The sequence below is a fragment of the Chionomys nivalis genome, chromosome 15 (assembly GCF_950005125.1).
Source record: "Chionomys nivalis chromosome 15, mChiNiv1.1, whole genome shotgun sequence".
Taxonomy (NCBI): Eukaryota; Metazoa; Chordata; class Mammalia; order Rodentia; family Cricetidae; genus Chionomys; species Chionomys nivalis.
This window is the reverse complement of record NC_080100.1, coordinates 4952346-4968804: the sequence shown is the minus strand read 5'-3', so window position 1 is coordinate 4968804 and position 16459 is coordinate 4952346. Positions and strand designations below refer to the sequence as shown.

General features: G+C 45.9%; 1 protein-coding gene across 1 annotated transcript in view; it reads right to left on the bottom strand.

Moving 5' to 3' along the window:
• Positions 1-16459, bottom strand: part of Adcy2 (adenylate cyclase 2) — a 325945-nt gene that overhangs the window by 89905 nt on the left and 219581 nt on the right. The window contains exon 5 of the mRNA XM_057789671.1: positions 5490-5638. Coding sequence (XP_057645654.1) covers positions 5490-5638 — 149 coding nt within the window. The remainder of the gene's footprint in view (positions 1-5489; positions 5639-16459) is intronic.

Below are 16459 nucleotides of genomic sequence, written 5' to 3'. Positions count from 1 at the left end.
TTTTATTCCTCTCTCATACATCATATCCAACCGCAGTTTCCCTGAGGACTTAGTGGGAAGAGACAAGCTGCCTCATCATACTGGTCTAGTTCCAGGCCTTTCGTTTCTTCTTCCCCCTCTCCTTCTGGTCTTCCCCCATGCCTGCCTTCCCACTCATGCAACCCAGGTGACCAGTGGAATGTCGGTCCCACTTGAACTGTCATGTGACTCATGCTGTACAAACTCCTACAGTAGAAGCAACAGCTGCTAAAGTCCAATCCCGTGTGCACCAACTCAAATGAAAAAAAATTCAAAGCAATAATATTCCTTTCTAAAAGGGAATAATGATTGATCCTGCATCCTTTACTCTAGGCTTAGACTTCACTTGGGGTGACATGTTAAACAAATCAAGACACCGGTGAGTGTTCAAAGGTGACTCCTGTTAAATACTGAAAAGGGAAACGGCAGACTGTTAGGAGAGAGGGAACGGGCAGGCAGGGAGGTGAGCGTCCAGGGAACTTCACTCTTTGGATGTGACAGCTTCATTTGCATATGTGCAGATCAGTGGGGGTGACTGTGAGTTGCCCCAAGAATAACCAGTGATGTGTGCCAGTGTGTGCATCAACCCTTTCGCATACAATAGCTCAGTCCAGATGGTCACGAAGGCTTTGTGTCTGAACAGTCACTTAGTGAAGATGTTGTGGCTTGAGATGTACCATAGAGTAGAAATAGTCATGAGGAAGGTTATTAAAACAAACGCAAAACCCCAAAAAGCAAACTGTGGAAATTGGCAGCCATGTGGAGAGTTGGATCCATTGTGCATTGCTGGTGAAAGCGTACATGGGTATAGCCACTATGAAATACACTATGATAGCTCCTGAAAAATTTAACCCCGAGAACAAGATTTAGATGTGGGATTAAAGACTCCAGCAGATGTTGATGCGTGAATGTCTGAATTTGCTTTATTCCCAAGGCGGGGTGGAAACAACCCAAAAGTCCATCTGTGGACATATGGGAAGAGAAACTGCGATCTATACATACACTGTAATATTAGTCAGCCTGGGAAAGAAACGAAATCCCAGGAAATGCTGGACTTGAAGGCACAAAATGTCAAATGTTAAGTGATTACATTCCATGTTGCCTTAGACTAAAGCAGCCCTTGTAGGCAGAAGGCAGAGTGGCGGGTGCTGGGTTAGGGGAGGAAGTCGGGGTTTGTTGATTTATGGGGATGGGAACCCCATGGACAATGAGGAAAAGGTTATGGAAATGATCAAGACAGTGGGAAAGCTCTGTGAACACTTCCTCCCAAAGAACTATTCCCTTAGAAGTGGTCAAACTGTAAAACATTGTGCCCATTTCAGCACATCGAAAACAAAACTATGTGGTGCCAATCATCTTCACGGCAGCCAGATCAGGACAGGACTCTGCAGTAAAGCACAGGCTGCGGCTTTATCCCGGGAGAGATGCATTCCTCTGTTGGGGGACAGGTGACTTCCACAAGCTTCTGAAAAGACTGGTCTTTCTGTTCTGTTCACATGATCTCTCAAACCATGCCTAATTCCTCCCACCATCCCTTTAGAGGAATGGCTGGCAGAAGCTGAGCCATGTTCCAAGAGGAAGGATTGAGTTTGCTCACTCAGAGAAGGAGCACCTGATACAAAGAACTCTGGGAAAGGAACAGGTGAAGGTGGGTGAAGCCACTTCCTTCTCGTCTGTAACATCAGCTTTTCTGATGATTAGAACCTGAACTGGGCAAAGCAGCCCCATGGTAGGCTGGCCATACATATCATAGGTGACCCCCAGTGTTGTAATATGAACAGCGGGGCTGCGTCCCTTGCTTTTCAATAGAGAAATGAAAAGAGTAAGCAGAGACTGTGGTGCAGTATCAGAAACCGCGTAAAGGAATCGTTAGGCTCTAAGACAGCAGTTCTCGACCTTGTGGGCCGTGACACCTTTGGGGGTCAAATGATTCTTTCACAGCGGTCATCTAAGACCAACAGAAAGCACAGACATTTACATTACAATACATAGCAGTAAAACTACAATTATGAAGTAGTAAAGAAAATAATTTCATGGTTGGTGGTGGATCACCGCAGCATGAGGAACTGTATTAAAGGGCTGCAGCATCAGAAAGGTTGCACTAAAGGCTCACATGGGGATGGGGTCGGGGGAGGATGATCTAAGAATCATTATCACAGAGGTCACCCTGGGAGTGCCCCGTGGAAGCAGGGAGGCCATTGGAGCCTGAGCAAGGTCTGTGTGGGGAGCAGTGGAGAGACATGGTCAGACACAGACGGAAGATGAATCGCACACTGCAACTGATTAGATTTTGGCAGGGAGCATCCAAGAGAAGAAACTGATGTTGAAGGGTAATTCCTGGGTGAACTGTGTTTGGAATCTAGGTTCAGACGGATCGTGAGCTTGCCCGGGAAGAAGACCACTTTATCTTTGTTAGTTTTGTCGTTGCCTTAAGTCACCCGCCAGTGAATGAACACAGGCTGGGTTCCACGTCTTACAAAGAGAGTGAAGTCCTGGGAGAGTGGAAAGAGCACAAGGGAGCCTCAAGAGTGACAATATCGCTCATTCACAGATGAGGATAAACTCGGGAAGAAAAGGAAACATCAAGGTTGTATGGACACGAAGATTGACGTGTTCTGTCAGTAGGGGCCTGCACGGTCAACGCAACAAGGAACAGAAGAATTACACGGATCTGGAGACAGGAGATCTGGATTGGGGAAGCTGGTATTAATTAGGTCTGTGGCTTGGTTGGGATTCACACCAGAGGTAGGAAGTTGAGGACAAGGGAAACCAATCACAGTGAAGAAAAATTCTCTGTGTCCTGAGCTATGTAGCAAAGATGTAGTTTCAGACCGAATGATACGTAGGATTAAGCAAAAACACACTTGTTTTTATTTTGCTTTCATTTGTTTTCAAATGTTTTTTTTTATATTTATTTATTCATTATGTATACATGTCTGCAGGCCAGAAGAGGGCACCAGACCTCCTTACAGATGGTTGTGAGCCACCATGTGGTTGCCGGGAATTGAACTCAGGACCTTTGGAAGAGCAGGCAATGCTCTTAACCACTGAGCCATCTCTCCAGCCCTGTTTTCAAATGTTTTGTCTGTGCTTGCTTAAGAACGACTGGGAAAGATCCAGAGAAAGGCAATCCAGGGTCAGAAGGCCACCAACAGTTGCTGTCCTCAGATCAAGAAATCACTACGTTTTTTTTTTGTTTGTTTGTTTTTTTGTTTTTCGAGACAGGGTTTCTCTGTGGTTTTGGAGCCTGTCCTGGAACTCTTGTAGACCAGGCTGGTCTCGAACTCACAGAGATCCACCTGCCTCTGCCTCCCGAGTGCTGGGATTAAAGGCGTGCGCCACCACCGCCCGGTAAGAAATCACTATTTTCATCAGTGCTAGGAACCGCTACTAGTAGGAATAAGCCCCAGCTCTAATGGACACCAAAGCAGAACTAGGAGGCAAATAGTTGATTTCTCTGGATGCCCAGCAACGAATTCCTTGTGCTGGCAGAATTGAGCCGCCATGCTGTGAGGATGTCCGGGTATCTGATGGTGAGGACGTCCGGGCATCTGATGGTGAGGACCAGAGGAGCTGAGGCCTCTAGCTAACACCCCATGTGAACCATCCACGGAGGGCAGGAGCCACATAGAAGGCAGGTCCTCTGGCGGCTGTATCTAACACCTGGCCTGAGTTTCACAGCAGAGTGCAAGCCTCAAACATCTGGACAAATATCTCTTAAACTTCTAGCCCACGGATGCTGTGAGATGCTAATGTCTGTGTTAGGCCACTAAATTTGGGGTGTTCTGGTAAACAAAAATTGACAAGTAATACAGGTGGTATAAGGGATTTATTCACTGCTTGAGGGTGCCACGGTGTCCATCAAGATGTCCAGTGACTGCTTATGCCTCCACGCTTTCCTTTGCAGGCTTTGATTCCCCAAATAAATAAATGCCTTGAAATCAGCTCCTGCAGTGGGAGGGGGATTGCAGTAGCTTGGGTGGCAGAAAGCTGGAGAGAGGAAGCATTTGAATGGCACACCCCCAGACACCAGAAATGTTAACTTCTTGCTTCTTTAACTTTATAGATGAAATGCTTACACAGCCAAAGGCAAACGGGGCTTTTAAACAATTTTATTGCTTAATGGGCCATAACTTTCTTTAAATAGACTTAGTTTCTCCCTCACCCATTCAATGTTTCTCTCCACGATTTCCATCCTGTCACCAGTGTTTCTCCTTTAGGTACTGTCTGGTGAAACGAGTTTTTACTGCCCACTTATTTATGCCTATACTTGGGTCCTGCATGCCACTGGCTCTGGGTACCTTTTTGTAAGATTTGATGCCAAATGAGCTATGTATCTAAGTTTCAGTAAAGTGTATGCTTCATCTCGGATTTCAAAACTTTGATTTAAAACAGCTGACCCGGGAGACAGTAGCCTGTGATGAGAGTCCAGATTTGGAGAATAGACTGGGTTCCAGTTCTAGCAGATGCTTCCCAGCCGGGGTTGAGAGTCAAGATTTGGGGAAGAGGCTTTGGCCCACATCTAGGTCATGTTCAGTTAAACATATCTGTGGTCCCGAATATACTGAAGTATGATTCAAGAATCTTCCCTGACACTAAAGAATATCACCAAAGCTTAGCAGACACAGCCGGGTATATGTGCAGAGGACTGTGGGGACTAACAGAAAGCCTGGCATCATCACAATGGTGGATGAGAGAACAAATTCCTGAAGGAGGGACCTGGATGGAGAGGAAAAGAAAGGAACACTTGCCATGTGGTGGCTTGTGGATGGGGATGAAGGAATGAGTCTCCTTCCCAGCCTGAAGGGAGGGGCCTTACAGGTCACTTTCTACATCAGGGGCAATAGAGGTTTCGTACATTTTCCCTCTTGCCTAGAATCCCATAGTGTTGGCTTGCTGGCTTCCGAGCACTATAATTCTAAGGATGACTCTCTGGGGAATATACTTACGACAATGTCTGTCTTGACAAAGCAGTTATTGCCATGAGAAATATAAAGATCTGCATCAAGCCCCTGTGGCCATTGCCACTAGTTGGTCGACCCAATAATCCAACCTCCTCGGAATGCTGGCTTCATGGAGGCTCTGTAGCCAGGAAACACATCTGGAAGGATTGGCCATTGTGTCTAAGAAGTTCATGCACACTCATACTGATGATATTGCAGTCTGACTGTGGGGGCTCTCAGAAAAAGACCTCACCATCCACCTCTCCTTCTCTGTTCCTCTCCATCACAGACAGAAAGTTTACAAACTATGTATCAACCCAATGAATGAAGCAGGTCAAATTATATCACCCCAATGTGAAGGTTCCGAGTGACATCAGAAAGGTAAGAGGAGTGGGCCCCACTGTACCATCAAAGGACAGGCAGTTACTGTGTGATGTGACGCCCGACTCCCCGTGCCGCTGAGGGCCTGCACGGTGCACCGTACCTCACGTTGGTGTGCACCGTACCTCACGTTGGTGTGCACCGTACCTCACGTTGGTGTGCCGTTTGACGTACAGGTTGTGGAAATTGTTTGTGTTTTCCATCTGGCCTGCTTTGGGACCTTGCAACCTCTGGATGATCTCAGCTTTCATCTCCATGGCTATGTGAGCTGGCAGCAGGGAAAGCAGAAGGCGCTCCTGCGAGGAAGGGGAAAAAGGGCAGCACACTTCAGACAGTTATGGGAGAGGCTGCCTGGCAGGGAAGTCATTCTCCTCGGATGGAAAAAAACCATAACTCTTCAGAGGTCGGGCCATATCATTATATTCTTATTTATTGAACTCTCAATAAGAGTGCTCCACATGGGTAATAAAAGAAGGTAAAGTTATTTCCCCAAGGATATTATTCATCTATTTTGATTCTAAAATAGAAAAGCAGGAATAATATTAAAAACCCAAAATACCAACAGACAGCGTGAGATAAAAACATTCATTTCACCTTTCCGTTCATGTGTGTGATAAACCACAAGCTTCATTGCACTTGGGAAAGGCGGCTTATATCCCACACTCCCTGAAAAAGGAAGCCAAATATTTTCCAATATTTCATTTCCTCTATGATAAACATTGTCTCCTCCGGTGATTACCAACTACTGTGAAAACAGAGTCGGAAGTGGGAGTTTCTGCGAAGCACCATCCAGAAGAAGCTAAGAGCACCAGAGCGCATGAGCTTTCTGTGGGTTTTTGGTTTCCGCATTAGTGAACACACTAGAAGTGAATCCTAGCATGGGAGCCAACACTGACTTCTGTATATACCCATCTTAGTTGGGGGTCATTTTCCCAACCTCTACAAGGAAAGAATCACATAAGGGCAATCATGGAAAGTTTAAAGTCAACATAGAATAGTTTAAATGTTAAACTATTGCATTTAAAACAATCAGTAGAGTCCCCTATGTTAGTATGACCTCCTAGCCACGGCTCTTGACAACTGATGTTTCTTGGTACCTTGCAGGCTCCAGGGTGGGCCCTCAGCTCTTAGTTAACAGGACCCTTCTGGTGGTCACAAGGTTAGATCTTAGTAAAAGTGAGTTTCTAAGAAAAGCTTGAGTTTAAAAACACATGAATTTCCTTTAAATTCGTCTTTTTCCACTTTTAAAGGTCAAACGGTACACGGCAATTGCTATCTGCTTCCTGGTAGTCACTGTAGCTCGTTCCTTTCCATGTTCAGTTTCTCGGGTCTCAGTTATCTCCCATGCCCACCTGCTTCTTTTTCCAGAGATCCTCTAAAGGGCCTCAGGAGAGCTCATTCTCTCACTCATTGGCAACGTCTTCCTTGCCACCCCAGTCCCTCATCTCGCTTACTGAGACCACCTACAGACTGAACTCAGATCTTCTACGTGGGGCCCACGTGGCTTAGCCTTTGTTCCATATTCTGTAAGGAAGCATGCTATACCCCAAGCCAGTCCCTCCTGGGGACACATATTTCATGAGCAAAAATGGAGAATCAAATATAGTGGCTTTTCTCTCCCACTCCAAGCCTTATTTAACAACCAAATGTAAGTCACAATCTCTATTTTAAATCCGAAAGCAGACGAATGACCAACTTTTTAAAAAATGTACTGAAAAACTGCAGAAGATGAAATTCATATGTTATATAAAACAGACCCGTCTCTTTTGTTATATTAAAGAATCGCTGTGGATTTAGAACACAGAGGAATGTTCGGGAGTGGAGCGTTGACACGGTTCTGTGAGCAAAGACGCTTGCCACAAGGCTTGACAACTGCAGTCTGGTCCCTGATACCATGGTGGAAGGAAAGAACGGGTTCTCTGGTTTTCATAGCTGTGCGGTGACACACCTCCCTCTTCCAAATACAATTTGAAGAATGCTGTTAAAATATATTTAAAAGACAGTGGGTTTCAGTGCTGTTTCTCAGTGGTAAAGTGCTTGCATATAAGCCTGATGGCCTGAGTTTGATCCCTACAACCCACGGGAGGCATAGAACTAACTCTGTAAAGTTGTCCTCTGAATTCCACATGCTCACTCCTGCACACTGTGCTTGTGCACTTACACACACACACACACACACACACATACACACACCAGTATATGAAAATATACTAAAATGACAGATTTAGGAGGTACAGTTAATGAGCCCCACAAAAGCTTGTCCGTGACCTGGGCATCCGGGTATGACTGGCACACAATACCAACTCTTCCGAGAGTAGTCCATAGACAGGATCGACCTGGGAGAGGTGTGGGGCCAGAGAGCAAGCACCACCACAAACCTGTGTGCAAGGTGATGAAATCTCAGGCACTTTGTTTGAAATCTGTCTTTTTTCCCTTACAAAAGAGAGCTCAATATGAAGTTTGTGAGTGCCAAACGGCCCCTCTGACCATCTTTTGTCCCCAGATCTAATGCTAATGGCCAATACATTTTTTCCTAAAACGTGTTCTTTTAAAGAGTGCTCTATGCAAGAGTTCCAGAGTTCATGCAGTAAATTTCTATGTTCTGCCAATCAAACTATGGCATTATGAGCCCCAATGGTTTTAATGTAACAATACAAAAACATTTTGGTTATATTTTAAGTTACTTTTGTGATGAAGGGTCCATGAGAAAACTTTTTTTTTTTTTTTTCTGAGACAAAATTTCTCTGTGCAGCCTTGACTGTCCTGGATCTCGCTCTGTAGACCGGGCTGGCCTCAAACTCCTAGAGATTTGCCTGCCTTTGTCTCCCAAGTGCTGGGACTAAAAGCATGCACCACCACCACCCAGCAAGAAAATCCAATTTAAACAGATCAGATAAAGTTTAGAATTACTTATGTGTGAGCCTCTTCTTTTTAGTGAACTGGGCAGAGAGTAAACATTTAAAGCTAATTCATTTTTCAAGCAAAGAATTAACTACTTGGATAAAATTTTTTAAATTTTCATCTGCTATGTGAGAATTTTACACATTTTTACTACCAATTCTTTTTATTGTTTCTATCCCACTCTGCCCCTCCAAGTTCTCAGTGACCTTCCTATGTCCTCCTCCCAAATTCATGACCTCTTCATTTTCCTTTCACAGTCCCGAGTCCACGTAGTGTGGCCTGTGTGTGCACATCTGTAGAGCCATCACTGGAACATGGACAACTGTGTGTGCACATCTGTAGAGCCATCTCTGGAGCATGGACAACTGTGTGTGCACATCTGTAGAGCCATCTCTGGAGCATGGACAACTGTATGTGCATATGTGTAGAGCCATCACTGGAGCATGGACAACTGTATGTGCACATATGTAGAGCCATCACTGGAGCACGGATAACTGTATGTGCACATGTGTAGAGCCATCACTGGAGCATGGACAACTGTGTGTGCACATCTGTAGAGCCATCACTGGAGCATGGACAACTGTATGTGCACATCTGTAGAGCCATCACTGGAGCACGGATAACTGTATGTGCACATGTGTAGAGCCATCACTGGAGCATGTGACCTCTGAGGGGTCACACCCCCACAGAAATGGACTCTCTCTCCTGAAAGAGATGTCAGCTGCTAAGAGCTCTCAGATAGGGGTGAGACCTCATGAGCCCCTCTCCTGTCTATGCTGGATGGTTGGAATTTTAAACTTTTTTACTTCAGAATTCTTCTATCTAACAATTGTTTTAAATGCAGCTGAATCCTCTCAGAACACCAAGCCAGTGTAACATGCAGGGGGGATGTTAAGTACCATATCTCTCCTCTTCCCAACTGAAAGGGCCTATCAGAAACCTGGATTCCAGAGCGGGGCAGAGCCATAGGCGGCTCCCTCGTGCACTTGTAAAGGGAGATCTTGTCTCATCTAACATTGCCCTGCAAGACGAAGGAGCTCAGGTCCCACCCAGACCTTGGCCTTTAGAAGACACCCACAGAGAGTGTGAAAAGGAGCTACCAGTTCACACTAGAGCACACCTCATGTTGCAGCCAGGGTCAGGCCTGCACACCTGAGAGAATGGATGCCTTCTGCTGATTCCCATCACCTGTGTATTGCTGGAGCTGTGTTCTGGCCACAGTGCTATTGCTTCTCTGCTCTGTTGTCTTGCAAAGATTTTCCTCCCAGGGTCCATGTAAGTATTGCTTCAGACCAGTTAATTAAAGCACATCACACTGAATACTTATTACTTGAAAAGTCTTGCTGCATGCTTATTTAATGCCCATTTTAGTAAGCAGTTACAGTTTTTATATATGATGGAGAACGGCCCTTTGGAGCAGAAGCAGCCCTGAGATGGGAGAAGATGTGGGGAGATGCGAGTTCCAGCCTTTTTGCTGCCATTAACAGAGGCATGGGCATCTGAGACTTGATTTCATTGTCTAGAAACCAATTCTACTGTACCAGGGGAACTGTCCACGGCCCTGCTAGAAGCAAACACTTCCCTCGCACTGTGGTGGGCTCTTTGTAGAAGTTACCTTTTCCAGACAACCGTGTGCTGCTCCAGTGCTCTGTGACGAGTGTCCCAGTAACCGTGTGCTGCTCCCTGACGAGTGTCCCCAGTAACCGTGTGCTGCTCCCTGACGAATGTCCCCAGTAACCGTGTGCTGCTCCATGCTCTCCGTGATGAGTGTCCCCAGTAACTTTTCTCCACCAGCGAGACTTTTGTTCCACCTCCCCTAATTTCTATAACCTTCCTAAATAGGGCTGCCAGTCAAGAGATTGCAACCATAATCTTGCTTTTGTGTGGTCCTTGAGGAGCAGATCCAGAAGTGTGAGAAGGACAAGGACGCTCTGGCCAGCATGTCCACTTCTGTGTGTGGGGAAGGAGGGGCTCTTACTCAGGGTTACTATTGTTACGATAAAACTCCATGACCAAACACAACTTGGGGAAGAATGGATTTTTATCTAGCACAATGGGTTTGCTTATTTCATAGTCTAGAGGACTGGAGTGCCCCGTCCAAATTAAAATCAATGTACTCTTCAGCAAACCACAAGTCTCTGCCACCAACCATTCAGCCTTTCCTTGCATGTATAACATATTTTCTTACTAAAACCCCCAATTACATATAATTTCATTTCAATTTAACTATTATGTCAACAGAAAAAAATCAGCATAGCCGTGGCTCAGTGAAAACCTAATGTCAAGGCAGAATCTGAGACTTCCAACCTGGACCGTGGGTGACTGTTCCGCTCACTCTGGTTTGTGAAGAGGTGACCAGAGGCTTTCTGGAGAGCACACGTGAAAAAGAGGTAGAAAAGATGAAACCACCACTCGCATGCAATCACTCTCCAGCCAAATGAAGTTAGAGACGAAAGCACCCATCAAGTCAGACTGTAAATTACGTCCATAGTCACTGATGACGGGAAGTTGGTATTTCTAAGCTTGAACTGTTTACCATCAACTGTCAATTCAATTCTCCAAATCAGAGCCTCTGGGGAACCAGAAATCACTCATCAGGTGGATAAATGCTCAGTCCTTGCTGGGAGACTGTGGAGGTCCCTGGGGAAGGCCACAGCTGTGTTCTCCAGAGCAGGACAAAGACTACTTGAGTTCCAGCACTCAGAGGAAGATGACAGGCAGGTCTCGGGTGGGGCCTTGCACCGAGTCTGAGATAATGGAACATGATATCCGCATAAAGGACTGCGCATAGAATCAAGATCTCACTTAGCATAAAGGCCAGCAGTGAAACACTCCAGAGGGAAGCCGATTCTGGTTGACCCATCACTCAAGGTCATCTATCTGCAGACGGAGTGTCGCACCAGCTATGGACTATCTGTGACGGCTAAGTAGCCCTGTGGAGAAAATGTGTGCAGACTGGCCACACTCTGGACACTGGGCAATGAAATCCAAAGCAGGATACCTGGGTTGCCAGGTAGGTCAGGACACCGGGTTCTGATTTCCTCTGGGAGAAAGGACAGGTGAGGATGCCTACAGTATCATCAACTCGAGAAGAAACAAAAGGAAGTGGGCTTTGATGAAGGGTTCCCCAAAGCAAAGCTGAATATATTAACGAATAAGATGTAGATAATTAATATGAGTGTAGTTACAGACGTACAACTTCTAGCAGTAGACTGACTTGCTCTGGAACATTCAGACCCTCCTCTATGTTCCACTGATCAGGCCATGACCAATGGGACCAATGGAATGGACATCTGTGGTAAGGGCTTCAGTTAGCTCTTCTTGCTACATTGCTGCAAGGCTGCAACAGACTACCCGAGAAAGGCAATGTAAGGGAAGAAAGGTTTATTTTTTTCTCCCCATTTGATGGTCCTGCTCTACATGGTGGTGAAGCGATGGGAACAGGAGTGTGCAGCCGCTGGTCCCATGGTGTCCTCAGTCAGGAAGCAGAGAGAGATGAGGCCTGTGTTTCAACTATTCCCTCCTTTGTGTCCAGTCTGACATCCCAGCCGAAGGGACGGCGAGGTTCACATTTAGGATGAGTCTTCCTACTCCAGTTAGCACAATCTGGGAATTTCTTAACAGCCACGCCAGAGGGTCTATTAGGTGATGCTATATCATGGAAGGTTAACAATCAAACTTAGCCGCATTTCTCCTTCATGTGGAGCATCTGGGGCCGGCAGGCTCACCAGGCTTTTGCTTGCCTCCTCCTGAGGACCATTAGTGTGAGAGACAGTGGCTTTGTAAGCCTGACAACCATGCATGATATAGAATCCTAATCTACCTATGCCCAACAAGTACAAGTGGGAGACCATGATTCCTGGAGATCACCTTGATTTGAGGACAATTCTACCACACTATACTGGAGCTGTAGAGAAGCTTATAACCCCATAAAGGCTGTGCAAGCTAACCCATGTCATTTGATAGACGATGTCCCCAGCTGTTCTGACTTGATGAGATTTCATGTACTTAGTCATGTAGGGAACCTCCACCTGTGACTGTGACTTCAAGGTGAAAGTCTGGGATGGGCCTCTCTGACATTCTGATTTTCTCTTTTCATCACTCAGAGCAGAAGTTAAGGCTCATCAAGGTTGCCTGCCTCTGAGGAACTTACAGGCTTTCAGTGGCATTGAAGTTCTGCCCTTTTAGCCCTATGGGTTCCATCAAGCATAGCAGCGATGGTGTATTAATCTGCATTCCTTCTATTACACAAAGAAGCAAGAATAATTTATTTACAAGATTTGCCCCAATGAAAAGCAGAAGTCACGGAAATTGACAGAAAGACTGTTTTTATGTAAGCAGTCCTACAGTTCCTGGTGGATTTCTGATCCATATTTCTTGAGGCCAGGTGCTGTACTCTTGATTAAGATTCTCCACTCAACAAGATTTCTAGATACTTTCCATGCACCACTTCCAGGCCTAAGCAATTTGTAAGTATTACTCTGTTTAGTTCTCCCCACAAACTTGGTACTGCTGTTCGCCCCGTGTCTTGTAAGAGACGAAGGAGAAGCAAATGGGTGGAGTCGCTGTCTGAAGTCAGAGTTAGTGAGTGGCTGACTGCTTCTCACCAGTGCTCAGGAGACAAAGCGAACGTAGGTACAGGTATGGAGGACCCAGCCTCAGCTAGTGCCCGACTATCCCATACACCTGTCTTGGGTACGATGGAGTCTTTATTTTTGATGGGAGAATGGTGCTTCCCCTGAAGAATGTTGAAGCCAGAGACAATGGCCGTCCCTAACACTGGCTGTCCCTCTGACACTGGCTGTCCCCTACAATGGCTGTCCCTGACCCTGGCTATCCCCCTGGCACTGGCTGTCCCCCGACACGGCTGTCCCCAACACTGGCGGTCTCCTACAATGGCTGTCCCTGACCCTGGCTATCCCCCTGACACTGGCTGTCCCCCGACACGGCTGTCCCCGACACTGGCGGTCCCCTACAATGGCTGTCCCTGACCCTGGCTATCCCCCTGGCACTGGCTGTCCCCTGACATTGGCTATCCCCAGCACTGGCTGTCCCTCAACACTGATCATCTCCAGCATTGGATGTTCCCCTATACTGGCTGTACCCAATACTGGCTGTTCTTGACACTGGCTGTCCCCTGGGCACTAAATGGATCTACCACTTCAGCACAAAAGCAACTTTTCAGAGGACGAATAATAAATGAGAAAGAGAAGGGTGCAGAAGTGCAGGATCCTCCTCTGCTAATCAGGCCCAGTCCTGTGCTTCCTCAGAGGACAGAGAAGCAACTAAAGACAGACAAACCCACTGAAGCCAAAACTTGAAAAGGGGGCAGGCCGCATTCCTCAAATTTTATTTTAAGGCTATTCTACTGCAGGCTGAGCATACACCCCTGACCTGTTACCTGCACGGTCCAAATACAAAGTGTTTACGCATTTCATATATTTGTCTTTGGAGAACACATTGTCATAACCAGACAGCAAGTAGTTCGCAGGAACACTGCTTCTAAGTTTTGCTAATAGAATTGTCTTTGGGGAGAGTCACACTGCTCTAAACAGTGATGCTAGTTCAGATCTGATATGGAAAAAAAAAAAGCATAGCTCAGAGTTCACAGACTTTGAGAAGTGAGGCATCTGGTGGTGGATTCCTTACAGATGCAAGCAGAGCACACAGATAATGTAGGTGGGAATTTGTTATGGTGAGTCTCACCACTCATCTGAGGCTGAGGACAGAAGCCCTTGATGCTAAAACAGCAGGAAAGGCTTACTAAGGGAAAAATCCATCTGATTAAGAGAATAGAATCTGACCTCAGTGGAGACTTAACCTTCGGGATGGGCTATGTCCATCATTGGCAAAGGAACCACCCCTAGGAAGGTGGGCTCACTTTAAGTTATGCTAAAGAGATGGGCGGAATAATTAATCCTTTAACGAGACATTGTGCTTTTCCTTCCCAGAATAACAGCCCCTATGCTCTAGCCCAGTTTTGTAAGTTGACCTGCTTTTCTTTATTATCAGTAAAGTGTGACTTCTCTCTCTTTTTCTCCTTTTGAAGCATGCTTTCCTTAACAGTTTGGGTTTCCCTCACAGTTTGGGCTGACTTACGCACCTACCATGTGTCTGACCTTCATGCGAGCTTAACTTTTTTCTTCTCTCCTTGAGACTGCTGATATTTTTACAACTTGCCTGCCCCGAAGTTTTTTTTTTTTTCAAATGCTAATAAAATTGTCTTTGCCCTTCCATTTGATTGCATTCTTGGATTATTTTATTAAGGAGACTAGGAACCCCAAGAAGGGACCCTGATCTCTCCTGTCTTATCTGGCAAGTAAAAGGGGCCTACAAGTCCAGTAATGTTAACACTTATTAAAAAAAAAATCAGATCCAAAGGAAAACAATTACCTGATATCTTGTGAGCTGAGCCTGGCTGGTTCACAGAGTTCACATGTATGTCAGGTTTGCTGTGTGGTTAAGGATCTAACCATGGTCTGGGTCTGTTCCTGTAGGCACCATTGAGCTGAGCACAGTCCTCACCACGCCCTAATGTCTGCATCTGTGCTTTGCATATTCACATTGTCTGCTGGCCCTCCAAGTCACCAGCTACCAGTGTGCTGTTGGCTCCTGTGCTTTTCTTACGGGACTTTTCTACATGCTTCAAGGGTTAGCAGCTTTGAAGGTTGAGACTTAGACTACACTGCAATGGCTTCACGTCACTAGATGCCAAAAGAAATGCCAGTGCCTATGGAGACAACATAGGTTTCCTGACAAATGCCACATGTCTTCTGGGGGTGAAACAGCTGACAATCACTGCTCTGAATGTCAGACACATTTATGTGTTGGAGGAGGTAGCTTGTACTTCCTGCCCTTCTGGCTAGCTTAGACCCAAAATAATCACATAGACACCATATTATTTAAAATACTGCTTGGCTCATTAGCTCTAGCTTCTTATTGGCTAACTCTTACATATTAATTTAACCCATCTCCATTAATCTGTGTATAGCCACATGGCACTGGCTTACGGGCAAAGTTTCAGCATGTCTGACTCTGGCTGCACTCCATGGTGTCTTTCTGACTCTGCCTCCTTTCTCTGAGCATGCCATTTAGTTTTTCTTGCCTACCTAAGTTCTGCTCTATCAACAGGCCAAGGCAGTTTCTTTATTCATTAACCAATAAAAGCAACACATAGACAGAAGGACCTCCTACACCATGTGGAGACAACATAGGCTTCCTGACAAATGCCACATGTCTTCTGGGGGTGAAAGAGCTGACAATCACTGCTCTGAATGTCAGACACATTTGGTCTTCCCCATTCTTTACTTCAGTTCCTTTCCAATCTGGGTTTTATGGTCTTCTGCGTAATTTTATTTCCCCTCATTCCAGTAAGGAAGAGCACATCTCTCCAGGGCATTGCTGGGAAATACTTCATTACTTCTCCCCTCATGCTACCGTACAAGAGCCCAGACGACTACACACCCAGCCAAAGAGGGGCTGAGGCGCGCCTGTACTCTGGGTGGGGTATGCTTATCTAGAAAGATGCTCTTGTTCTTATGGAAGGAAAGAGTAGGAACTGGAGACAAACCAGGGTTCTCTGGGTTCCCTGTCATCGTTTTCTAGCAGAAGCCATTATCTTCCTGCTCAGGCTATGCCCTTGTCAATACAGTTGAAGGAATGGCTGAGCATGCTGTCAGTTGCCTAAATATAAACCTGCAGTCATCTGCTCACTTCTTACGAGTCTTCATAGCACAGAACTGCCTTGACACTGACTTAGTGCTCCTCTTCAGGTGCCAGCAATGTATCTGAAGAAGGAGTTACTTCCCAAGTGGGTTTTCTCCTGTTTGTCTCTCTCTGCCCCCTTTTTCTCCTTAAAGTGAAGGTCTGTCTGAGATAGAAAGCAGTCAATTCTGGTTAACACCACCTCTGGATGCTTCTAGTGTTCGGGAAACTATAGACCCCCAGTATGTTCTAAGGTGTGGTTCTCTGCATGCACCTCACCTCCTTTACTTCCTCTCCTTCCAGATCTTCTGGGTCACATGCTATCTAAGTCTGTCCTGGAGAGCATCCTTCCTCTGGGACCTAATGACTGATACCTTCATGTTGTTCCCATCTACCTCCCTCGGTTAAAGCTATTTGTAAACAGTTGTTCAGACTAGTTCACAACATTCCTCCATCTTCCATTCTTTCCACGCCCATCTGCTTTGGTTTACCCTATCAATGGCCCTCGAGTC